At 52.3% G+C, this 25,848-nt stretch overlaps 1 protein-coding gene across 1 annotated transcript; it reads right to left on the bottom strand.

The window, feature by feature from the left end:
- Window positions 1–3,535: 3,535 nt before the first annotated feature.
- On the bottom strand, window positions 3,536–24,090 carry LOC308413461 (CD177 antigen-like; the record flags this gene model as incomplete). Its single annotated transcript, XM_080908452.1, is given in 18 exon segments — window positions 3,536–3,730; window positions 3,733–3,933; window positions 4,382–4,516; window positions 4,615–4,800; window positions 5,687–5,827; window positions 10,910–11,038; window positions 11,183–11,302; window positions 12,533–12,718; window positions 12,830–12,964; window positions 14,881–15,006; window positions 15,155–15,277; window positions 19,979–20,164; window positions 20,467–20,607; window positions 21,687–21,806; window positions 22,123–22,242; window positions 23,395–23,580; window positions 23,800–23,940; window positions 24,039–24,090. Coding segments are annotated over 18 exon segments (2,460 nt in total). The 3' UTR covers window positions 3,536–3,698.
- Window positions 24,091–25,848: the final 1,758 nt, after the last annotated feature.

Genomic DNA, 25,848 nt, shown 5'->3' with positions numbered 1-25,848 from the left:
GAGCCACCATGTAAGTGTGAGGCCATTGCTATACCGTGAAGGCAGTAAGGGATGAAGGCTGCAGCATCCCCATGGAGCTATCTCAAGACTACAATGTTACCCTGCATCTCCAGCAGCAACAACAACAGTATTTCCCCAGTGACATTTTTTTAAAAAAAGATTTTCATTTTCTCTGTTTTATCTAGGAGAAAAGTTCAGCTACCATGTGGTTGCTGGGATTTGAACTCAGGACCTCTGGAAGAGCAGCCAGTGTTCTTAGCCACTGAGCCACCTCTCCAGGCCCACCCCTACTCCCAACAACATTTTTATGGACCATAACTCAGAAGTCCAATTAGAGACAGAGAAAGAATGACCAAAACTATCTAACCCAGGTTTCAGACAGCGATGGAGAAGGGGGTTTGTTTACCTAACTGAATGAGAAACGGGATCCCAAGCAAGGCTGCTCATCAGTAACTCAAATCACGGTGTGACTACCTTTGCCTGGAACAGTCTGAGTAGCAGGGAGGGTACCGGCGACCTGTCTCTGACATACACAACAACCTGATTCTCCTTCCGGTAACGAGTGAAGCAGCGTTGACCAGGCCCGACACGCTCCCGGGAACAGATGCAGCAGAGACAGCTTGGTAAGGACCAGCAGTAGCACAGCCCTCCCCTGGGACTTCACCAAGCCTTTTCCCTCAGTCACTAGTTTCTTTGAGCCACTGCTGAGAAACAGACTGTTTTCTGTAGCTTGACAACTCCATCACCCCACTGTAGATCTTGAGGTAGACCTACTAACCTCCACGCAAGGGTATTGAACTTGCATACCCTAAAATTAAGATGGAAGAATGGTGTCATTTCTGGGAACCATGGAGTCGGCCTGGCCTCGCTGCCTTAGGAGGCATGGAGCCTGGGTTTTTCACTGTAGAGTTTGTGGACTGATGCCTAATGTTTGGAGTGGCCGTACCTGTTGAGGCAAAGCCTGTGGTAGCATGAAAGTTCCTCAGGTCCTCCCTGGTCATGGGGGTGGGGGGTCGGGAATGGTAACAGAGGGCCATGAACTGGGAGTACCAGTGGCTGTGGTATTTCGTCACCATGGCAACCATGGGGGCGTCCACTGGTGTCTCTGGGTGATTCTAGAAAGCCAGGACGGAGATGGTGGGGACGTTCCTCCTGTAAGTTCCTCCTGTGGATACCATTCCCGTCAAGTGGAGCCCCAGAACCAGTCTCTGTGTGTTGGGGAGCCAGGTTGAGCCCCTTAAAGAGAATGAAGAAGATGAGCGTGGTTGCTCTCTCAGCCTGTATAGAGCGCCTGGAGCACAGCATACTGAGGACCCAAGTTTGATGTCCAAAACCCATGTGAAAAGCTGCGTGCAGAGGCAGGCCCATGGTCTCTCCTCCTGATCCTTTCCTGTGTGGGGGGTGCTGGGTGTGTGTGCTCATCAGCCAGGGAGCAGGAGCCAAGCACCACTATGACTTCCCTGTCACAGAACCAGCAGTGACACACCCTCCGTTCCCCCATCACAGAACCAGCAGTGACACACCCTCCGTTCCCCCGTCACAGAACCAGCAGTGACAGACCCTCTGTTCCCCCATCACAGAACCAGCAGTGACAGACCCTCTGTTCCCCGGTCACAGAACCAGCAGTGACACACCCTCCGTTCCCCCATCACAGAACCAGCAGTGACAGACCCTCTGTTCCCCCGTCACAGAACCAGCAGTGACAGACCCTCTGTTCCCCAGTCACAGAACCAGCAGTGACACACCCTCTGTTCCCCAGTCACAGAACCAGCAGTGACACACCCTCTGTTCCCCAGTCACAGAACCAGCAGTGAGCAATGCAGGCTTCGGCCTGGGATGAAGCTACCCGTAAACTATGTAGCTAGTCTTTGCTACTTTGTGGGTTCTTCTTTTTCCCACCTTTATCCCCCCCATCTCATTTCACCCCCTAACACTAGATAGGAGAGAAACGAGAATAGAGGGGAAAGAGATAAATCCCTGAGTCTGATTTCTTTCCTTTTGTTTCTTCTGTGACCATGGGCACTCACAAGCCCTGCATCTTGGGGCCCTCCGTTCATATACCACCTGAAAAGTTCCCAGCATTCCGAACATCACAGAATTGTGAAATTTATCTGAAGCTGGCAGAACCACACTTGTGCTAGAGCCCGAGACAAGTCACAGCTGCTGGGGACAGTCTGAAGCAGCCCCACATCCCTACCCCTAGGATTAAAACAGGAGCACATTCTTACAGCATTCCTGCGTTTTTAAAAGAAAAACTCCAGAATTCTGAAAAATGTCACAATGTATGTGAGTGAGTGAGTGAGTGTGTGTGTGTGTGTGTGTGTGTGTGTGTGTGTCTGGTGGTTTGGGTAGGTTTGGGCCCCAATAGACTCATGTGTCTGAATGCTTGGCCCATGAAGAGCGGCACTATTTGGAGGTGTGGCCTTGTTGGAAGAAGTATGTCACTGTGTGGGTGGGGCTTTGAGGTCTCAGTCTCTTCCTGGCTGCCTTCTGTTCGAGGTGAAGAACTCTCAGCTCCTTCTCCAGGACCATGACTGCCTGCCGGCGGCCATGTTTCACACCATCAAGGTACTGGACTAAAGCTCTAACTGTAAGCCAGCCCCAATTCAATGCTTTGTTTTATAAGAGCTGCCTTGGTCATGGTGTCTCTTCACAGCAATGGAAACCCCAAGATGTGTGTGTGTGTGTGTGTGTGTGTGTGTGTGTGTGTGTGTGTATGTGTGTGTGTACGTGTGTGTGAATGTGTGTGTGAGTGTGTGTGTGAATGTGTCTGAGTGTGTGTGGACTGTGAGTGTATATGTGCGTGTGAATGTGTGTGTGAGTGTGTGTGAGTGTGTACATGTGTGAGTGAATGTGTGTGTGTGAATGTGTGTCTGAATGTGTGTGTACATGTGTGTGTGTGAGTGTATGAGTATGTGTGTGTGTGTGTGAATGTGTGTGTGTATGTGTGTGTGAATGTGTGTGAGTGTGTGTGTGAATGTGTGTAACATGTGTGAATGAATGTGTGTGTATGAATGTGTGTGTGTGAATGTGTGTGTACATGTGTGTGTGTGAGTGTATGAGTATGTGTGTGTGTCCTGATCTTCACCTTCTCCAGCCTACCTCGGCAGCACTCACATGGTGGAATGACCCTGAGAAACAGTGCCAAGCCTTTTCTCAGCGCATCTCTCCTCCCATGACAATTAGCGCCATCTTTCTGTCACTCATGCACAGCCTCTTGCCCCGCTGCTCAGTGAGGCCAAGCCCTGTGCTGTGGCCCTGTCTGATGAGGAGGAGCTGAGGGACACACCCTCCTGCCCTCACAGGTCACGGTGAGCCTCCTGCTGCAGCACCAGGAGGGCTCTGTGAGGCCACAGGCTGGCAAGAAGATTTGAGGTGAACACAGGGAGGCTGTGCCCTGGCAGGAAGTCTCCCATGGACCCCACTGTGCCCTCATCTCCTCACACGGAGACACCCCGTATCTGGAGAAACAACAGCAACTTTATTTTTCCACGTGTGATGGGTTCATGGTTGTCTGCTCTGGAGCAGGGCGGGTTCAGTGGCTGCCACATCTAAGCATGAGGAGGAGAGGTGTGGGGGTGAGGGATGAGGGCACCCGACAGCACAGGCCACACTGCCCAGTCTCAGGTCTTCGGGTCATGAGTCAGGAGGGCTGGGTATGGGTGGCCAAGAGGGATTAAGAATGGCCGGAAATGGGTTCAGCAGAGAAGACAAATCCCTGCACACAAAGGCTGAGGAGAGCCGAGAGTCCTAACATCCAGGCCAGGGAAGAGGCCGAGGTACCATCAGAAATAGCCTCATCATCTTCATCTCCACGTGTGTACTCAGAGACCTCCCTTGCCGAGAAGATCCCGATTGTTTTGAAGTTGCCCAGTAAGGGTTGGATAGGTGGAGCCAGGCACCCCTGAATGCTCACTGTGGAAGACAGTCCGCCTGGAGGGTGAAGACAGGTCAGGGCGGCACAGTTCAGCAATACTGGGAAACTCAGACCTGTGAGTCCAGACCTCAGATACAGGAGCCACCACCCTCCAACTGTGACTCTAACCCCTGCCTTCCTTCCTCCATCGAGGATGCCAGGCCCCAGCGTTTCTCCCTCAGACCCAGGACTCCAAGCTCAGGCCTCCTCCCTCAGACCCAGGACTCCAAGTTCAGGCCTCCTCCCTCAGACTCAGGAGTCCAGGCCCCATCCTTCCTCCTTCAGACCCAGGGCTCCAGGATCTAACCTCCTCCCTCAGATGCAGTGGTCCAGGACCCAGCCCTCTCCCATCTGACACAGCCCCATCTCTTCTCCCTCAGACTTGGGAGTTAGGGCACAACCCTCTCATTCTCAAATCCTACAGCCCAGGCTCTTAAGCCGGGCAGTCTAACCATCTGCACTCACCTCCCTGAAGCGCGATGTCACCTTTATAACAGTGAGTGGCACCCCGAGGGCAGGTGATGACATCGGTGTTCCGAAAGCAGGACCCAAGTAACTGCACACACACGGGACACCGCACATTTCCCGGGGGAGGAACAACTGAGGACAGAGGGAAGGGTTAAGGTGCACGCTCGCAACTACAGCCCTTGGCTTAAGTCCCCAGTGTCAGAGTCCCTCAGAGTCACTGCATCGCATACCTGGACGAGGGAGGGTGCTCAGAAGGACTCCACTACTGTTGGCTCCGTTGCACAGGTGGGAGGAACAGAATCGAGTGTAGGAAGCTGCCACCATTCCAGGGGGGCGGGAGAATATGGAGACTCCAACAGTGTCCTCTGCCCCAGGACTGCTGCAGCCTTTGCTCCCCAGGAGGGCTGATTTTTGTCCTGCGGGGGTTTAAGAGTGAACCCCAGGATCGGAAGGGGAGAGAGGCAAGGACCCGGAGGCCAGTTCTAGGGTCCCCGTCCAGATCATAGGGAGACTACAATCCCCAGGGACAATAGCACAAATCGTGTCCTGGATCTGCCAAAGACACTCCCTCTGCTCTGCCCTGGCAGATCCTGTGACCAGCCCCTCCACACGGTCTCCCCTGAGCCCTGCACCGTGCTGCGGCCTCACTCTGACCAGCATCTCTTCTACCCGCTGGGTTTCTCTCCACACTCTGCCCTTCACACCACACTCGGCTCCCTGTGCTCTCTCTCTCCTTCCCACTTCCCTGCAGAGCTGCAGAAGGACTCGGGTTAGCAGAACCGACCCAGGCACTCAACATGCATCTGTCCCTCCCTCTGTTCTTCCATCTGTCCATCCTTTCCTGCCTCCTCCTTTCCTTCTTTCTCTCTGTTTCTCTTGATCTTTGACTCATCCTTGCTTTCTCTTTGACATCCTCAGATAGCCCAGCCTGCTTCTGAATTCACTATACACGGGAGGGTGGCCATGCGTCTCAATGTAAGTGCCTCTTTCTTCCCAGCGCAGGCAGGCACCTTGTTTACTTGAGGCTGGAGATCAATTACAGGGCCCTGCGCATGCTAAACGGACACTGTACTAAGCACGGTACCACACCCCCAGCTGAGCACTCCTTCAAATGATCCAGGTCACTAGGGATCCTGCATTTCAGCCCCCTTCTCATCTCTGGCCCTGGGGCTGCCACCCAGCAAGACCAGATGCAGAGGGAGGAGTCAGACAGAGATCTCAGGCCTGAGGGGACTGGGCAGGAACCACAGGGCCTAGGCTCGCCCAGTGCAGGAGTGCCGCCCTCCAGCTCAGCCCACGTACCTAGGTCGACGAGCAGCAGCGTCTCCTGACAAAGCTCACCAGGCTCACACACCTGAGTGGATACTGCGGTCCACTCGACAGCTTCCTCTGCAAAGCCACTGCCAACCTTAAACATGAGCCCCCTGTGGCAGGTCAGAGTACCTGTGGAGAGAAAAACCCAGGATATAAGCGCGTCAGGGAGCATACCATGATTGTCCCTGCGGCTTTTGGCTAGGGGAGAACATAGTGTTCTGAAGCAAACTCACAGTGCCCTGGCTGCATTAAGGAGGGACTCAGAAGTCAAGGCCTCCAGGCCTGCAGCCCTCCTCACCCAGTTACTTCCTGAGCCTTGTGAGGAAGGCCTGCCTCTCCGCTGATGGCTCCTCTTTGGGTGTTCTCTACTCCCCATCTGGTTTCATGTTCTCATTGCAATAACAAGGAAGGAGGCCGGGAGCCGTGAATGTCTGTGTGCATCTGTGTGGGCGCTGGGCAGAAGCATGCATGTGTGCAGGAGCGTGCCCTCAGAGGTCAATGCCAAGTGTGTTCCTTCATCAGACTTCACTTTCCGGTTTGAGACAGGGTCTTTTGCGGATGTGAGTCATGTGACCAAGGGCTAGAGGTTGAGACATGTTTAAAACCCTGAAAAAAATCTCATCTTGAGACCAACAGTAGTAAGGGTCACTCCTTCCTTGTTCCAGGCCTGCATGCCCGGAAGTCAGATAGTCTTGTGACCAAACTGCAGGGCTAAGTGCCTGGAATCCCTCTTCATGCAAATCAATCATTCCCAGCATCTCAGACCCCAGCAATAACGTACGTTCTTCTTGAAGACCCCTACACACTCTCCAGGGTTTAGTTAGCCCTTGTTACTCCCGAATAAAGCAATGTAGGATGATGTCCTTATACAGCAAGGTGGGTCCAGCCTATCATTGGATGAGAAGGAAAGGTAGGTGGGAGAAAAGTCTAGGAAGGAGAGAGGAAGAGGAAAAGCAGGGGGATCAAGATGGAAAACTAAGCACTCTCGGGGAATAAAAGGTTTTCTCCCTTTTAAAATTTTATTTGTTCTGAAACAATGAGAACTACTGTTTCACTGAATATTGCCTAGAAGAGATGTTTCACTTCCCAGGACAGAGAAGAATTTGTCTCAGCCTGACTTTCAGTGGTGCCTGAATACCCCAAGGGCAGAAGCAGAGCCTGCTAGCTCACTCACTCACTCAGACAGACTCGGTAACCTGTAAAACCTCAGTCCTGGGCTGCAGACCCCTTAGCAACAGATGCATCCCCCAGCAAAATGGATTTCCTGACAGTGAAGAGTCCCAGATGCCAAACAAAATGGCTCAACATCTGGTGAGCTCTGAGTGCTGCCCCGAGCCTGGACACGGAAATGGGGCTCCACAGAGGAGCCCATTTTATCCTCACTTTGTGTTTCTGAGACAGGCTCTTGCTGTGTGGTCCAGCCTGGCCTCTGCCTCAGGAGCACAGGGTCTGCAGAGACAGATGCTATCTCCACTGTTGGCTCCACTGTGTCATCTCCTAGACACAGTCCCCAGCAAGTGGCAGCATTCTCAAGAGGTGTTGAGGAGCCTGCCTAGTGTCACCCAGACATTGGTGACAGATCAGGTCTCATCATAGTTGGCCACACAATCTAGTTTGAGGATCCTGAATTTGGGCCTTCCCTAAGGGACCTCTCAGAATCATTACATTACCACATATGCCCCATCATGCAGAAATTCTTGATGCTGGGACAGCTATCCACAAGGACCCGGAACCCTCTCAATGTTCCAAGTGGGAGGATGTATTTTAATCATTTCTGAGCTGCTCCACCCCTGCAAACCAGACCTGGCCTCTCTGTTCCACCCCACCCACGCCTTCTCCATCTCGTTCAAAGGTGGCTCCTTTCCCAGTTGCTCCAGCTGCAGCTCTGCCCCCCCATTCTCATTCATTCTTTCTCTGCAGTCCTCAGGAAACCCCGTGACTGACTGCAGTCTCTGCAGATCCTGAGCACTGTCCCCACCTCTCATGCCTCCAGCCAGCTGCAAAGTAACAGAGCCCTTGCCTACCTATTGAGAGCCTCTCTGAGCACTGTTCCCTTGTCCCCCACCTCACTTACCACCTGGCAGCCCCCGGACCCTCTTAAAGCATTGGGTGATCATACCTGGCCTCGGGGAAACTGAAAAGCCTTGAGAAGGCAGGTCCCATCTCTCCCTGCAAAAGATTGACTTAAACTGGGCCCAGTGTGACGTCACCTCCTTACTTCTTCATGGACCCATCCCCTCTTTCTCCCGGTTACCACAGATAAGGCTCTTCAGGCTAGGGGTATGGCACCGTGTCTGGGACCAAGAAAAGATGTGTCAGGGTGGCCGAGCTGCTCAGGCGTCAGCAAGGGGAAGACTAGGGCAGGGGGCAATAAGGTGTCACTGTTGATGAAGGACTGCCTTCCTCAGGAACCGATCAAGGTTCTGGGGACCAGTGGTGGGCCAGCACAGACAGGATATGTGTCAGGCACATGGCCCACCTCTGGGTACATGCACATGGTCCTGTCCCCTAGTATCACATTGCATTCTATCGCCCGTCACCCTGATGAACGAGGCTCAATGAAACATGCGGTGTTGATATCCAAAGGGGGCTGGAACCTACCGTTCCCTCTGATGTACATCTGAGGCTTTAACTGCTGGGTTCTGACCACTGCCCGGTTCCTCAGAGAAGCAAATAGTGTGTTCCATGATCTAACTCTTTGGGCCATCTTCGAAATGGTTTGCTTCAGAATGCTCACAACTACCCCAGTCTTTGCAAGAGCTGCTCTGTTCCCTCCACCTTACAGCTCTTCCTCTGGCTCCCTCCCTCCCTGACATCCTTCCACACCGAGCATCTGCCGCTGGGTCTTGCTGGTTCTCAATAAATCCTCGATAGACTGCCTAACCGAATCCAGCAGGGACGGCACTGCACCTCCGAGGCTTGGCTCAATGCTGAGAATTCATTACCAGCAGGATAACGGACATGTTTCATGCAGCACGCCTGGGGTTTGTGTGTATGCTGCGTGGGGATGTGAGGGTGCACAGACGTGTGTGGTGTTACTTTGTATGTACCAGACATGATGGGCATTCTGTATTATCTGTACTTGGTTTGTGTGTGACCTGTAGCATGTGCTTTCATCTAAAGGAGGAACACAGGACCCAAGCGTGTGGGATGGGATGTGTGGCATGTGTGAAGTACAGCGTGATATATGTCTGTGGCTATTTATTGCGTGCATTGTGTGGTACGCACGGTACACGTGGAATATGTTTTCTTTTTAAAAATATTTACTCTCATATGTATGGTATTTTTCCTGTGTGTGTGAACAGTCCAGTCTTAGAACCACACGGGTTCAATCCTTGCAGAGGACAGAAGGGGACACTATATCCCTAGAGCTGAAGTCACACACTCAAGGGCCATCACATGGGTGCTAGGAATTGAATCCGGGGCGTCTAGAGGAGCGGCGAGCGCTCTTAACTGCTGAGCCATCTCTCTAGCCCCTGAGATATATGTGTAACGCACACTGCACACTGTCAGTGCTCCGTAGTCCCAGAGACGAGGGCCAGACTTGATTAACGAGCATCCATCAAAAGGAAGCAGAATGCCCAGCCTCTGCCCTTCCCTCCGTCTTTTGCAGCCTTCCGTGGCTCCCACCCTTGGGGGACAGTTCAGCCTAAGCTGGGCCTTCCCAGAGGTCCCAGGCATCATGATTCTCCATATCTCTGTACCCCATCACACCAGGTGTGGTTCCCCCACGCTGGCCTTGCTGATTTCTCTGCTCGGAGTCGCTCTCCCTTCATCCCCACACGTCATCTTGAAAATCACAGCTCACTATCAGCTCCCTATGCTCTTGTTGAGCCCATTTCCGGCACCCTGTCTGCCCTATGCCAGGGCCTTTGCACTCATAGTTTCTTGGTGATAAATATTTTCTGTGTGTGTGTGTGTGTCTATCTCTGTGTGTGTGTACTTGTGTACATGTGTGTCTGTGTGTCTATATCTGTATGTGTACGTGAGTGTCTGTGTATGCATGTGTACATGTGTGTATGTCTGTGTGTGTGCAAGTGTACATGTGTGTCTCTGTGTGTGTCATCTGTGTGTATGTACATGTGTCTGTGTGTCTGTCTATCCTTGTGTGTATGTCTATGTGTGCATATATGTACGTGTGTGTGTCTCTCTGTGTGTCTGTGTGTGTGTGTGTCTGTCTATCTCTGTGTGTGTCTATGTGTATACATATGTGTCTGAGTGTGTCTGCCTGTCTGTCTGTGTGTCTGTGTATGTGTGCATGCATATGCAAAGGCTGGACAAGAATGTCAAATGTCCTTTTCTATCCCTTTCCACCCTATTCCCTCCCTCGAGACGGTGTCTCTTGCTGACCTGGAGATAGGTGACAACCAGCCAGCTGATGTAATCCCCCTGTCTCCGCCTCCCACAGCACCGAGGTTACAGGTATGAGTGCAGCCACACACAGTTTTTTAGACGGAAGCTGTAGACCCGAGTTCGGATCCTCATGTTTGCACAAAAATTCTCATACCCACAGAGCCCTCTCCCTGACAAGCCATTTCTACCAAGAAACCCAAGACAGGTCACTTTTCAGACAAAAACCTCTTCGACATCAGCATTCATCCCTGTCGATTCTGGGCCCCGTACTCTACCGTTACAGAATGAGCAAGCTGCGGCCTCCAGCACCCAGTCCAGGGGCCCGTTAGGCATAGACGGGGTGAGCCAAGGGTCCTACACAGCCTCCCGTCTCTTCTTCATTCTCTGGTTTTCTTTCCCGGGGAAAATAGCCTCATGAATAAATATGACTGAAGGAGGGAGAGGAAATAGGGGCTTCGAAGGTCATGGGAATGTAATGAGAAATAAACGCTTGTGTCCCAGATGAACGCTGCCAGGTGCCAGTAGAGAAGGGACCCTGTTTGCACCCCAACCATCCCCCCTCGTACATCCAACCTCCCAAGTGTCAAGTGGAGCAAGCTCGCTTTTCTCAAAATTATCTAAAGCTCCCCTCAATGGGCCTTGGGCCACACTCCCTGCCTTTCTCCTTCAACGGGACACCTCTCTTTAGCCCCCCAGTCCCCTAGAACAGCCCTTCTCTGTGCACAGCTGCATGAATGAATCTCGTTATGATGACAGTGGCGGCCTGGCCTCAGCTGATGACTGTGGGTGTCCCACATCCCGGGAGGATCATTTTGCCTCGAGATTGGCTTGCAAGGTGAGATCTAATCTTTCCCACACGCAACTCACTTGGTAGAGGCCTGCAGTCCTCACTCACATTCACAGGCCCAATTTTCCGGGTGCCATTGAGCAGGTTGCAGCCTGGCTGGGACATACAGCCCTGCACCTTCCGACTGGAGATGATCCCTCCTGCGACAGGAGAGGAGGGGAGAGACAGATGCTCACACAGAGACCATGTGAGCCTCAGAGGCTAGCCCAGCTCTGGGAGGCTGGCTCTACACTCCTTGAGGCTCACTATATTCAGTCTCCCAGGGTCCCCGGGTGCACGCTTACCTCCCCTGAGGCTGAGGACTCCACTGTAGCAGTGCGTGCTGCCTGCAGGGCAGACCTGCTCCGGTGCATTCGCACAGGCTTGTGCAGAAAAGCAGCGAGGACAGCGTGTGTTCCCTGGGGCTGGGAGGCGACAGACATAGTGAAAGACAGTGGGGTGGTCTGGGTTAGGATCAGACACCCTCTTAGTTCCCCAACATGCCTCAGTCTCTCCAGAAAGCCTTCCAGCGCTCCTCTCCTACAGGCCCAACTCCAGGGCACTGGGGCTGTGGTTAGCAAGATAGCAAGAGGGAAGGGAAGCCTGTAGAGCCCCTGGGTTGAGCGCGGGAAGAGTGTGCGGGGATCTCTGAGGCTTAGATAAGTCACGGGAGGAGGGGCCGAGGAAGGACAGCTTTACGCACAGCTTTTGCCAAACAGTTGAGAAAAATACCCGCGTCCCAGATGACTCCAGAGAACACAGGAACACGAAGCCTGCCAGTTTAACAGCAGACAAGGGGAGTGCAGAGCTCCAGCCCGGTGTTCAGGAGGAAGAAGAAAGGAGAGTGAAGCTAACCCAGCCACATGGCAAGAGGGAAGAGAGGCAGGAAACCAGGCTTGGTCAGGGCCAGAGAGCGAGGCTGGCGCTCCATCAGAAAACCCACCCGGACGGTCACAGAGATGGCTTAGCAGGCGATGCACCTGCTACCAAACCAGATGGCCTGAGTGTAACCCCCGGGGCCCACGTGTTCGGGGACAGTCCAGACTCTCGAAGGCTGTACACACTCAGTGGTGCACGCAGGAAAACCTGACTCATAATTAAAAACAAGTGAAGAGAAAAACACAAGATGACCCGGGGCTGGGGAGATGGCTCCTCGGCTAAGAATGAATAATGCTCTTGCAGAGGATCCAAGTTTGATGGTGAGAGGCTCACGACAACCTATAACCCCACCCCCAGGGGAGCCAGTGTCTTCTCCTGGCCTCTGCAGGTATCTACACACACACGCGCACACACACACACACACACACACACACACACACACTCTAACGAAACTAAAAAAAGATCATTAAAAAAAAATAAGAAAATTCACTTCGTTCAAGATTGCTGGAAGCGGTCAGCCGGGGCGGTTTGGAATTAGCGTGGGTCTCAGGGACGTGCTGATCTCAGGGAATCAAAGGGATGGAGAGGGAAGAGCCATGGTGTGGGCTGTGGGGAATGTACGGGTAAAGTTGCGAGGCTGAGCTGGCTGCTCTCCGGTAAGGGAGAGTATGCAAAATGTACAGTGCAGATAAATTTCTTCCCTCCTACACACTTCAGTTGGAACCCTGCCTCCCCTTCTCCTTCCAAGCCAGCTTCCTTCTAATGCCTTCAGGCACCTGTTGCCGGAGGTTGAGTCCAGAGAGGGACGGTGGTAGACAGGTCATTGCAGAAGTCTTTTTCACGGCACACTCGGGTGTAAGAGGTGACAGACATCCCAGGGCCAGTCCTGTGCTCTGTGACTTTGGCCTCTTGGTTTTCAGCAGCAGTGCAGCCCTTCGTGAGAATCAAGTTCACCTGCTCTCCTGGACAGATAGGAGCAGACAGGCTGGGGTGAGGTCGGGGCTGTTGCCCAACGGATAAAAGGGAGCCAGGCCAGGTACAAGGGCAGGTCTCTACACAGAAGGGCTTCCTACCATTTTCTATCATCACCAGTGTGTCTTGGCAGCCTTCACCCACATTACAGGTTGTCTGGCCAGCTGTCCACTGGATAGGCAGGTCCGATATGTCCCGCAGAGTCTCCACCGTCCCGTGCTGACATTTCAGAGTCCCTGCAACTAGAATGAAGACAGCAAAGCCCTTTCAGTAAGGGCCTCCGTTCACAGGCAGCAACAAGTGGACCCTTCCAGAATCTTCTCTTGTGCTGCTCAAGGCAGGGAGCCTGTGTCCTTGAGTCTCGGGGTCTAGCTGTGGAAAAAAACAGCCGACACAGAGATTAATTGAAGATGTAAAGTTAGACACAGGCAGAAGAGGAAACTGAGGCAGAGTCTGAGAAAACCTGGTGAGCCAGGATCCCTACTGGGTCTTCCTTCCCTGCCTTGGCTCCTGGTTGTCATTACTGAGGCTGGCCACAGTACTCTGCTCAGCCCTGTGAGCAGCAGGCAGTTCACTTGAGTGCACTGTGGGGGCGCTCTGGAGTCCCCACTTAGCCCTTACCATCTGCATGTACCTAAAGGACCCTTGGTTCTCTCTGATTTTCATTTCTATGAAGCTAGGCCACTGGGGTCTCACAGTCCTATGGGTAACCATGCCTGAAGAGGGTGGGAGTTTGTCAAACAGAAGGCGGAGACCCAAGGTCACCCAAGGTCAGGCTTGTGGGAATATGGGTGGCATACATACACCATGGAACTGTTTTCCTCTGAGACAGGCTCTCATGTAGCCCAGGCTAGTTTCAGACTTGCTGTATAACCAGGGATAACCTTGAACTTCTGATGCCCCTGCGTTCCTCTAACACTCAAGTTCAGGGATGGTAGGCATGTGTCACCATTTCGGGTTCGCTTTGTGCTGGGGATGGAGCCCAAGGCTTCATGCATACATGAGTGCTTACTGTAAGAGTATGAGGACCTGAGTTCAAGTCTCCAGTATCCCATAAAACCCAGCATTTGGCAGTGGAGACAGGTGAATGATGCTGGGACTGGGGCTAGCCAGCCTAGTGTGCATAAACCAACACACAGCACACTCACAAATATGCCAGAATGCATTAATGATTAATTAATTAATTAATTAATTAATTAATTAATTAATCAGCAGTAATGAAATACGTTGATAAGCTGAAAAGAACAAGAAAGAAATGTCACTTGCAAAACAAACACACAAACAAAACAAGCAAACATTAGAGAAAATAGGCTTGATGCAGATGAACACTACCTATGTTCTCTCCTATGTTAGAACACAGACATACACACGTGTGCACACACATAAATATGTACGACTTGAAGGAAGAAAGGGGACAGGAGGGAAACAGATCTCAAAGCACGTGACACAGTTGAATGGAAATGCCGTATGCAAGCCCATCGCCCCGTACGATGAAAATACCAAGACAGATTACAAAGGGACGGGATCAGAAAGAAGCACCCACCGGCAGAACAATCGCTGCCCGGTGCCACTGCACCCCACATTCTTCCCACTCACCCCTCATCTCCAGCACAGACAGGCTCACCCAGGCCAGGATCATGGTTGTGTGTGTGTGTTCCCCTGTGTGTGTGTGTGTGTGTGTGTGTGTGTGTTCCCATGTGTGTATGTGTGTGTGTGTGTGTGTTTAACTACATTTTCTTACTGTGTGTTCCCGTGTGTGTGTGTGTGTGTGTGTGTGTTTAACTACATTTGCTTACTCTATGGGCATGTGCACATCACGGCATATGGGTGAGGCTCAGAGGACAACTTGGTGTGGAATCTCTCCTTCCACCATGTAGGTTTCAGGGCTAGAACTTAGGTCAGTAGTGGTTATGCCCACTAAGCCACTTCACCCATCACTGGTCCAGAGTCTTTTAAAGCATCACTCAATAGCTTCTTGTCCCCTGGGCCAGTCTCTCCTTGGTCTTCAACCTTCCAACCTCCAGCAGCCTCTGGGGAGTCTCCTCCAGCGCACACACTGGAGTGTGTGATGCTTATGTGGATGGCCACTGTGGACAGCCCTGTTGGTGGTTTCCTCTTGCTAGGAGGCTGCAGTTCCTCACACGCGACTCACCTAACTGACGACCGCAGGCCTCTTGCACATTTATGGGTCCGATTGTCTGGGTGCCATTGAGCAGGTTGCAATCTGACTGGGCCTGGGACGTGCATCCCTGCACCTTCAGGTCAGAGATGATCCCTCCTGGGATAAGAGGAGACCGGAGAGACAGAGATGCTCACACACAGAAACCACGTGAGCCTCAGAGGCTAGCCCAGCTCTGGGAGGCTGGCTCTACACTCCTTGAGGTTCACCATGTTCAGTCTCCCAGGGTCCCTGGGTGCACGCTTACCTCCCCTGAGGCTGAGGACGCCACTGTAGCAGTGCGTGCTGCCTGAAGGGCAGACCTGCTCCGGTGCATTCCGAGGACAGCCATCGTTAGAAAGGCAGAATGGGCAGCTCAAGTTCCCCAAGTCTGGGAGGTAACAGACACAATGAGGGACTATGGGAAGGCCTTGGCAGTCCTAAGAATGAAGTTACTTATTGCTCTCTGGATCTCATGAGGACTCGAGGACAAGAATACTGTCTTAAGGGGGGTCTCATAGCCTCAGGCAGAGCCTGCCAACCAGCAGTTTCTTTTCTGTGTGACAGGATAGAGGGAGATAAGGACTTAGCCAAGGACAGGAGGGGGGATGCTAGAAGGTACCAGTGATGTCAAAGTCTATTAAATAATGGTCAAGGGGGACAAGGTGCCAATATGCCACAGAAGCACTCCTTGTACGCTGCTTAACAAATACGAGGTAAAAAACAGTGGGAAATTATAGACCAGGAACCTTCAGCGAGAAGAAATATGACTAATCCAAAGGCGCCATTCCTGAACAACATAGAGAAAAGAGCTATTCGGGATGAGCAGGGTCGGGCTCATTTAGGTAATTTAGCATCAGAGAAGCCACCCCATGGGCTGGGAAGAGGTTCTGTGGGCAAAGTGCTGTAGAGCTCCACCCCCACCACGGCACATGGGGTAGCCCACTCTCACAGAGCCAGAGCTGGGGAAGCAGAGGTAGGTTGGTCCCTGACACTCACCGGCTAGTCAGTCTACCCTCATCGGTGAGCTCAAGGCCAAGGAAAGACCCTGTCTCAAAAGATCAGGCTGAAGCTGTCCTTTGGATTTCACACAACTGTCTGTATGCTCTGTGACTATGGGACACGTGGGTTAGGGTGTTTAGATGTGTAGAGTACAGGGCAGATGGAGTTTCAGAGGGAAGAGAGAGAATCTGGGAGGGGCAAGATGTCCACAATGGGACAGACCCCGTGGGACAGTGCCTGCGAGCCAGCAGGGGCTAGCCTGTAAATGAGTCCTTTCTGTCACCCCTTCTCCCACTCATGTGGCTCCACCTTCCCCCAGCACCTGTGACGGGTGGTGGGACCCAGAGAGGATGAGTGGAGGACAGGTCATTGCAGAAGTCCCATTGGCGGCACACATGGGTATAAGACACGATGGAGAAGCTGGGGTCCAGCCTGTGCCGGGTGACTCGGGGCTTGTGGTCTTCTTTCGTTGTGCAGCCTTTGGTGAGCACCAGATTCACCGCAGGTCCTGGAAGGAGAGAGAAAGGGAGACTGGCAGGGTGGGGACGAGGTGACCGGTGGGATGTTGTGCCTCAGGGAGTGGAGCGGGCTGCTGCTGGTGACATGTTGCCTGGGGCCTGGGCACTGAAAGGACCCCCAAGTCTCGGCACTGGGCTGGGGCTTCAGAAATTTTTGGCAGAACTGGGTCCGGAAGTGGAGGCGTGGCCTGGGCCGGAAGGGGCGTGGCCTGGGCCGGAAGGGGCGTATCCCGCGCCGAGGCTCTCATCTCACCGTTCTGTATGAGTATGGCAGTTTCCTGGCACCCTTCGCCGATGTTACAGGTCTGCCAGGTGGTTGTCCACTCCAGGGGCAGCGATGACACTTTCCTTAGGCCTTCTGCGTGCCCACTCCTGCATTCTAGTGCCTGCGCGCCTGGGATAGGAGGAACAAACCTATCCCAGAGGGTCTTCGAGCTCGATTCCCACGGGCTAGCCACCCTCAGCCGCCCCCGTGCTCCATGAAGTAGTGACACCCAACTCAAGTCAACCGATTAAAACTCAAACGAGGCCGACACATCATACATATCGACAAGCTTGCCCACGTGAGGTCGATCCCCAGAACTCACTCCTCTTCCCTCCACTCATGCAGCACGGCCGTGTGTGCACGCTAGCACACACGTAAGCAAATAAGTAAATGTACTGAGACGTAAATAAAACAGGAACATTTGAGGAACCCTCTAAAAATCTGTGTGTGCATGCGAGTGCAATGTGTGTGTGCAGGTGTATGCATGCATGTGTGTGTGCCGATGTATGTGTGTGTGCGCAGTGTGTGCAGGTGTGTGTATGCAGGTGTGTTTGTGCAGGTGTGTGCAGATGTGTGTATGCAGGTATTGTGTGTGCGTGTAGGTGTGTGTGTATGTGCATGTGTGTATGCTCGTGTATGTGTAGGTATGTGTGCAGGTGTGTGTGTGTGTGTGTGTGTGTGCATGTAGAGGCCAGAGGTTGATGCTGGGTATCTTCTATTCTATCTTTTGAGATGGAAACTCCCTGAACCTAGACTTCGTCGACTGACCGGCCAGTGGGCTCTCCCTGCTCCCAGCCTCAGTACTGGGGTTCTGGGTGTGTGCTGCTATGCTCAGTTTTACTTGAGTGCGAGCAGAGGGTGTATGTGTTCAAACTCTAGACTTTACGCCTGTGGCAAGTGCTTTCCCTGCTGAGCCATCTCCTCGTCCCCCTTTATACACTCTTCCTGAGGTTCTAAGGGTTCAGATGACACAGACATATTAGGAAATTGAGACAGGGCCAGGTGCACCTAGGGAAGATACGACTCCCAATCCACTTCCCATCCTCATGATAGCTGCCCTTCCCTTGCAACCTTTGTAAGAACCTCAAAAGCCACCTCAGTCAACCAAGCGAGTACCATGGTAGCAGTGTGTGAATGCCCAATTAGGGACACTCTCAGAGCCCCACCCCCACCCCCAGTTAACTCTTGCATTCCCTGTCGTAGCCTTAGCCCTCTTGGTTCTAGTCCCTGATTTTCTTTCCTGTGGAGTGAGGCTGCTGGGTATCACAACTGAGGATGGGAGACGGTGATGGAGGGAACTGTGGTCAAGAGGAAGTGTGAGACCCAGGGTGATGCCGGGTCCCGTGTCTAGAATGAGGACAACCAAGCAGTCAAGGTGGTGTACCTGGCACTTCCCACTGACTCGCCACAAGCACAGCCCACTTGTTCCAGAGTTATTTAAATTCCCCAGGAAGCTTTTGTCTACTGGCTTCTCTCCCCCTCCCCTCCCCCTCCCCCTCCCCCTCCCCCTCCTTCTCCTTTACCTGGACACCTTTCACTGTTGCTGCCATAACCTCCCTAGAGAACCTGCTCACTTGCACACATCTGAGCGGGTGTTGCCCCTTGTTGTCAGGGCTGGCCAGGCATGACTGATGGTTTGGGGTGTCCCACACACCACAGGACCACCTTGACCCAGGCTGTGGTGCCAGGGACTGCCTCCTTTTCCTGTGCGAAGCTCACCTGACTGGGAACCGCAGTCCTCACGCACATCTATGGGTCCAATGGTCTTAGTGCCACTGAGCAGTTCACAGCCTGGCTGCGGAGCACAGCCTTGCACTCTCAGATTTGTGGCAATGGCCCCTGGGAAAGGAGGAGACGGGGAAGAGACAAAGACACTCATGTAAGAAGTCATGCAGTCCTCAGAGGCGAGCCCAGAGGTAAGAGGCTAGCCCTACTCCCTGCTTGGTTTCATGCCCTGCCTCAGTTTACCCTCACTTCCCAGACACCAGATCTCAATTTCCAGTTTTCTTCATCCACACATCCAGGGTCGCCATGTCTGGGCTTACCTCCCCGGAACCTGAGGACTCCACTGTAGCAGTGCGTGCCTTCGGGACAGACCTGCTCGGACGCGTTCTTACAGCCACGCGTTGAAAGGCAGTGTGGGCAGCGCAGAGTCCCTGGGGCTGGAAACGGCAGAAGCAGTAAGGGACGGTGGGAGGTTTCTGGATTTGGTTCAGAGAGCCCCCAAGTCATCCCCCCAGTCTGCCTCAGTCTCTCCGTGTGAGCCCAGATGCAGGGAATTTAAGCTGCAGCCTAGTTGGCAATCAGATGTAGAGATGGCAGGGGAGACCCTAGAGTTACAGGAAGTTGTGAGCCACCCAAGGTGGGTGCTGGGGACTGAACTTGAGTCCTTTCTTAACTGCTGAGCCATTTTTTCACCCCCTCACCCCCCACTGACTTCCAACTTCTATTAAATAGCCAAGGGAAAGACAGCTGACCTGTTCTTAAGCTACTTCAGAATAGAGGGATGTAGAGCATTGTCTTAAACTATCTCTAATGCCAAGCAATGAGTCGTAGGGAATGTTCTAGGCTAATATTCAATAGAAAGAAGAAATGCAAAACGCACTAAATGTGACACTGGGGATCCAACTCAGCCTTAGGGAAAGCAGAGAGAGCAAGATAGGAGTATGGCCTCTCTGAGATGACTCAGCATCAGGAGTCCTACCCAGTCTCCTGGTCCAGAAATGTTGGGGAAAGAGACCAGAAGTATTAACGAGGTGCATACTGACAAGACCAGCACAGGAGAGAGGAGTATACAGGAAGGACCCACAGAAGAGAGGCACAGTGAGGGACTAGAGAAGGGCAAGAAGAATGTGCAAGTTATTCGAGGTCAAGATGGAAGGCGCTATCAGATGCCAGGTAATGGAGTTGGTGGTGGTGATTTTAAACAGCCCCAAGGGTGGGAATGTTACTCAGTGATGTTTGTCTAGAATCCTCCAGTGAGGGGCTGGGGGCGTGGCTCAGTGGTAGAGCCCCTGCCTAGAATCTCCCAGTGAGGGGCTGGGGGCGTGGCTCAGTGGGGCTGGGGGCGTGGCTCAGTGGTAGAGCCCCTGCCTAGAATCCCCCAGTGAGGGGCTGGGGGCGTGGCTCAGTAGTGGTAGAGAGCAGTTAACCTAGAATGTTACAAAGCCCTGGATTCTGTCTTCAGTACCATCAAAAGTAAAAAATTAAAATAAAATAGCCCACATGTTTTTGCTTTTACCCCACAGTCCTGTCTTTCCTCCAGACAGCCCCCTTCCCTTCTCCAGGGATTTGCCTGCCCTGGTACCTGTGTCAGGGGGCGGGATCCAAAGAGTTTCTGTGGTAGATAGGTCATTACAGAAGTCCCTGTCACGGCACACGTGGACGTAGGAGACAATGGAGATTCCTTGGCCTGTTCTATGCCTGGTGAATTCAGCCTTTTTGTTTATGGCCCTAGTACATCCCTTAGTGAGAACCATGTGAAATTCGTGTCCTGGCGAGAGAGGGAGGCTGATGGAAATTCAGAGCTCCCACAACCTCCCATGACCTGGACAACCTCCCACGTCCTCCACGACCTCCTATGACCTCCCACATCCTCCACAACCTCCCATGACCTCTACAAACTCCCACATCCCTTGGGAGGTGCTTTCCTTGCCGGCAAGGAGGGGACTGGGCACAGGAGAGGATACACTGGCTCATAATGGAGTCTTAGACACCAGTGACTTGGGGGTGAGTTGGGGTCCATCCCAGGATGTTTGGGGAGGGCCTAGTGAGAAGAGTAGAGTTTCTTCTCACCGTTCCTTATTAGTATCACTGTTTCCAAACACCCCTCGCCAACCTCACAGGTTTTCCAGCCCGTGGTCCAGCTCAGGTGCAGAGCTGATACATTCCTCACAGTATCCAAGCTTGCGCTGTTGCATTCCAGAGCCTGTGCACCTGGATAGGGAGATCAAATTCACCTCAGGAGCTTCACCAGCTCCAGGCCCCAGGGAAACTCCTTCCTGGTGGTCACACATCAGAAGCACTAACAAGATGGTGGGCCAGCAATCTCTTGGATGGCCCTTGGTGTTTGTGGCGTCTAACCTGCATCTTCAGGCTTTTCCATCTAGTTGGGTAAAACACCAATGGCAAGCTGGGAAAATGTGGTTCCATCTGAAACGTGCATGCTATTGAGTCTGGATTTCCAGCACTCACGAGAAAGTTCAGTGTGTCTGAAGACAGCTACAGTATACTGTATTTATATAATAAATAAATCTTTCAAAAAACAAACAAGCAAACAATGACAAAAAATTCTCAAAAAGCTGGGTGTGTGGCACATGCCTGTAATTCTCATACTTGGGGTACAAACTCAGGTAGATGGTTGGGGGCCACTGACCAGCAAGTCTAGCTTAACTGGCAAGTTCCAGACCCTCAAGAGACCACATCTCAAAGGAGGTAGGTGGTGTTCCTGAGAATGATGTTCGAGGTTGTCCTCTGACCTGCACACATATGTACACATGAACATATAGACGCATACATGCACCCACTCACACATGAACACTCCCATATATGTACCCCCACACCCATTAAAACAAAACACTTCCAGGAGACCAAGGCTCCCCTAGTCCATGCTGTGCAGTAACTCATCAAGCTCACAGAAACACTCGCAGGTGATTCTGAACTGACTATTGTGAAATATCACATAGCAATTCCTTTCTTTCTTAGCCTTTCGCCTCCTGGCCCAGATTTAGAAAACCCAGATTTTGTTCAATGTTAGCTGAGATATCCGCTGCTTCCACTCTGTCCTCTAGTTCTGACTGTGACCACTTCCCCTTTCTTTTCTCTCTCAGCTGCACATCTCTTGCAGACACATTCTCCAGCCTTCCAGTCACCCCAGAGTCAATCCCCTCCCCCTTTTGCAGTGGGTGGTAAGCATCTGTATTTCTTGGGAATGGTTGGCCTGGGTTGGTGGCTTTAAGTGCTCAGCACTTTAAAAGGATCATTGTCCCGAGGATCGGCCTTGGTTTCTGACTCACCTAACTGAAGACCACAGTGTTCACTCAGATCCAAGGTCCCAATTGCCTTCGTGCCGTTGAGCAGGTTGCAGTCTGGCTGGGGCATGCAGCCCTGCACCTTGAGATTGGTTCTGATGCCTTCTAGGAAAGGGAGAAAGGAAGAGATGGAGTGGGAGGGGCAGAGAGAGGGTAAGGCAGAGAGAGGGCTGGGTAGAGAGAGGAAGAGGCAGAGAAAGGAAGGGGCAGAGAGGGAAAGGCAGAAAAAGGGAGGGGCAGACAGAGGGAGGGACACAGAGAGGGAGGGGCAGAACTATCAAGTCTCAGGCAATTCTAGCTACAGGAGGCAAGCCCTACTTTCTTGTAGGTTCCCCACCCAATCTCAGTTTACCCTTGTTCTCCAAGACACTCAGATATCAATCCTGGATACCCAGTCCCCTCTCCCCGGGTCCACGCTTACCTCCCCGCAACTTGAGGACTCCATTGTAGCAGTGTGTGCTGCCTGCAGGGCAAAGCTGCTCTTCTGCATCCTCACAGTCATCATTAGAAAGGCAGTGTGGGCAGCGGAGGGTCCCTGGGACTGGAGGGGACAGGTTTAGTGAGGGTAGCGGGAAGGTCTCCACCCCACTCAGTTATCCCAGTGTCCCCTCCTGAGGCTCCCTCATTCGGGTCCAGCTGCAGGAAAATCAGGCTGTGATCTAGGAGGAATCAAGGACAGGAGTCACAGGGAGGTCAGCAGAGACTCTGGGGCTGAGGAAGGGATGAAGAAGGGGCTTTTGAGATAGGCGTAGACTCAGACTAGGTCAAAGAAATGAGGGTGCCCTAGAATGAGGCCGTATTTCACCCCCAACTTCTGCTAAGCGGTGAAAGAAAAAAAACATTGATTCAGCAAAGCCTTCCAGCACACCACCACCCCAACAACAGCAAAGGCGGGGAAAAGTTCCAGGCCAGGGCTGAGGAGACAGTCCTTGGAGAGATGAGGACTTGCTTTCAAGTTTCCAGCACCCATGTATGAAAATAGGTACATTCGCCCACTGATAATCCTGATACTTAGGAGGCAGACGCAAGTGGATTCCTGAGGCTTGCTGGCCAGCCAGACTCACCTAATCTGTGAGCTAGCTCCAGGTTCCACTGAAAAACCTTGTTTCAAAGACATTAACTGGATGGTTTCTGAGGCCTCTGGCTCCTACACAAATTCACACACACGTGCACTCACCCACCCATCCACAGGCACCTGCTCACACAGAAACAAGGGTACACCCACATCCTCACACAACATCCAACCAACCAACGAAGTTGGAGGGCAATGCCTCTTAAGAAAAGGAAACATGAAAAGCCCTGTGTGAGAGCCGGTGAGAGCCACCAGGGAACTGGTCCCAGGCACTCCAAAGAAAGGGTTATTCGGGAAGAGCTGGGGAGGGTCAAAGTTTCTCCAGAGTTTCTGGTTGGTGGTTTGACATCAGAAAATATGGGCAGCTCATGGCTCCAACACTTGTAAAATGCTGGCAGGGGTGTTTTGAGGCAGGATGGAGCGAGGAGTGGGTGGGAAGAAAAGGAGGTTGAGTGAACTGGAAGAGGGGAAAAGGACAAAGTTACGGTCAAGGGCGGGATAGAGCCAGGAAGCTCGGTGTCTATAAAAGAATAATGTTCATTTATATCTCACAGCCCCTTCTCTTCCTTATGACAACCCTCCCCTCCCCTCCCCTCCCAACACTCTTCCTCCCCGAGGCACCTGTGGGTGTGGGTAGTTCTTCAAGGATCTCAGTGCTGAGTGCATTATTGCAGAAGTCACCATGGCGACACACATGGGTGTAGGAAACAACAGAGAGCCCAGGGCCTGTCCTGAGCCAGGTAACCCGTGGCCCTTGGTCCTCAGCCTTAATGCAGCCCTTGATAACCACCAAGTTGATCTGGGGTCCTGGATGAAGAAGGGAAGGAGGCAAAGGGAAGGCAGGTAAAAGTAGGGATTGGGAGCAAGTAGTCCTGGAACAAGGTTGGGCACCTTGATGTAGGTGACATGCTGGAGAAGAGAGGACCGGGCATGGACAGACTGCTCCTGCAGCTAAGGATGCATCCCACGGATGCAGGAGGTAGGAGATGGTGGAGCAGTTCTCTGCAGGGCGATTTTTTTCCTTACCATTGTACAGGAGCATCACCAAGTCTTGGCAACCCTCGCCAGCCTCGCAAGTTTTCTCACCCACTTCCCACTCCAGAGGCAGCTCTGATTTGTTCCTCACGGTCTGTATTCTGCCTCTCTGGCAGGTCAGAGCTGGGACACCTAGGATGGGAATAAGAGCTCCGTTGCATCTGGTTGCCTTATGCCGCTTCCTAGAAGAGACACCCCCTTCCTGGGCTGGATTTTTTTTTTTTACACACAGGGTAGCAGGATGGCGAGCCCCAGGAGGGTCAGCACTGGCATAGGGTCCATGACTTTAGTCTGTGGCTAGAAATTACTCCAGCGCACAGAAAACGCCTTCCTTTTATACCCCGTGTTACCCAAGGGCAGCCCAGGAAATGGGAGGGACACCTTGTAATATGCGCCAGGAGGGTGCCCTACCTTTAAACTACTTCATGAAAGACTAGGCTGTTTGGATAGTACTTCACCCCCCACTGAAAAGTACATAACTAGACCCATCGTTCCTTGGATGTAGGAGTACAGATTCCATCCTTCATCCCCTAGAACCAGGGCTTAGATTCCCAGACTCTCCTCCCTCAGGCTTGAAGAGTCTGGTCTACCCTATTTGCTACTGACCCAACTCCTCCCCCTCAGAGGTGGGAGTCTAGGCCCCAGTCCTCTTTCCCTCAGCCCTGGTGATTCAGATCCCAAACGCCCTCCCTTGAATTTAGGAGTACAGATCCTGGCCCTCCTCCTTCAGACCCATTGCTCCAGGCCCCAACCCTTCTTCCTCAGACACAGAAGTCCCGATTCAGCCTCCTCCCTCAGACACAGAACTCCCGATTCAGCCTCCTCCCTCAGACACAGAAGTCCCGATTCAGCCTCCTCCCTCAGACACAGAAGTCCCGATTCAGCCTCCTTCCTCAGACACAGAAGTCCCGATTCAGCCTCCTCCCTCAGACCCAGACTCCCGATTCAGCCTCCTCCCTCAGACCCAGACTCCAGATTCAGCCTCCTCCCTCAGACCCAGCTCCTTCCACGGTAAGAACTGGGGATATTTGACTCCCTGTGGCTCTTTCCTCTTTAGCCGCCTACATGTAACCTGCTTTCAAGTAGGACAAGAATCTTATTTCTTCATCTCAGGGCTACTTCTAGCCAGGAGGAGAAATGGCTCAACCATCTCTGAGGATATTGTGAAGTGTCCCTCAGCCCTTCCTGGCCTCGCCTCTATCCCCCACTGGCAATCAATTTCCTCTTGCCTCTTCTGACCTTTCTACACTGCTTTTTCTGATTCTTCTCCCCCACCCCCACCCCCCAGTTGTTCTGTTTGGTCTTTTTCTCGCAGAACAATGTGGGTCCTGGAGCCTTTACTTCCCTCCCATCTGGGAAGGAAATAAATAATGTGGTAGTTGTGGGTGATTATTTATAGAGAAGTAGCACATTTCTTGGGGGTGGGGGCTACAGAGATGATGGCTCAGCGGTAAAGAGCACCAGCTGCTTGTATGGAAACAGCAAGCTCGGTACCCAGCACCCACATTGCTACTCACAATCACGAGTAAGTCCAGCCCCAAGGCACGGGTGTGCACGTGGTCCGGTATAGACCTGAAGGCAAAACACTGATACACATAAATAAATAAATACATAAGAAAATAAAGAAATTAAAATCAAAAAGGAAAGATACGTATGCGTTGACAATGGGAAATGTCCTTGTCTCGAAAGGACTTGAAGAGAGGTGTCTGTGCTTTTTGGTGGTTTGTTGTTGCTGTTGTAGTTTTTCTAGAAAAACGACATTCTTAGATGGTAACCTAGTTTGGGAGTTATTATACATTCACTTACAACACTCAGTTTATGCAATGCTGAGCCTGGAACTCAGGGCTTCATGTGGACCAGGAAATTACTTTATTAATTGAGTCATTATCTCCAGTCCTCCCTCTTCCTCCTTTTCCTCCTCTTCCTCCTTTTCCTCCTTCCTCTTTCTTCTTCTTTCTCTAAAATCTACTTCCTGGGCAAGGAGATATAATATCTACCTCTCCTGTAAAGGTCCCAATGTTAATCCAAGATACATATTTA

The sequence above is a fragment of the Micromys minutus genome (assembly GCF_963924665.1).
Source record: "Micromys minutus genome assembly, chromosome: 32".
Classification (NCBI taxonomy): domain Eukaryota; kingdom Metazoa; phylum Chordata; class Mammalia; order Rodentia; family Muridae; genus Micromys; species Micromys minutus.
The sequence above is the reverse complement of the archived record's forward strand: the minus strand, read 5'-3'. Positions and strand labels throughout refer to the sequence as shown.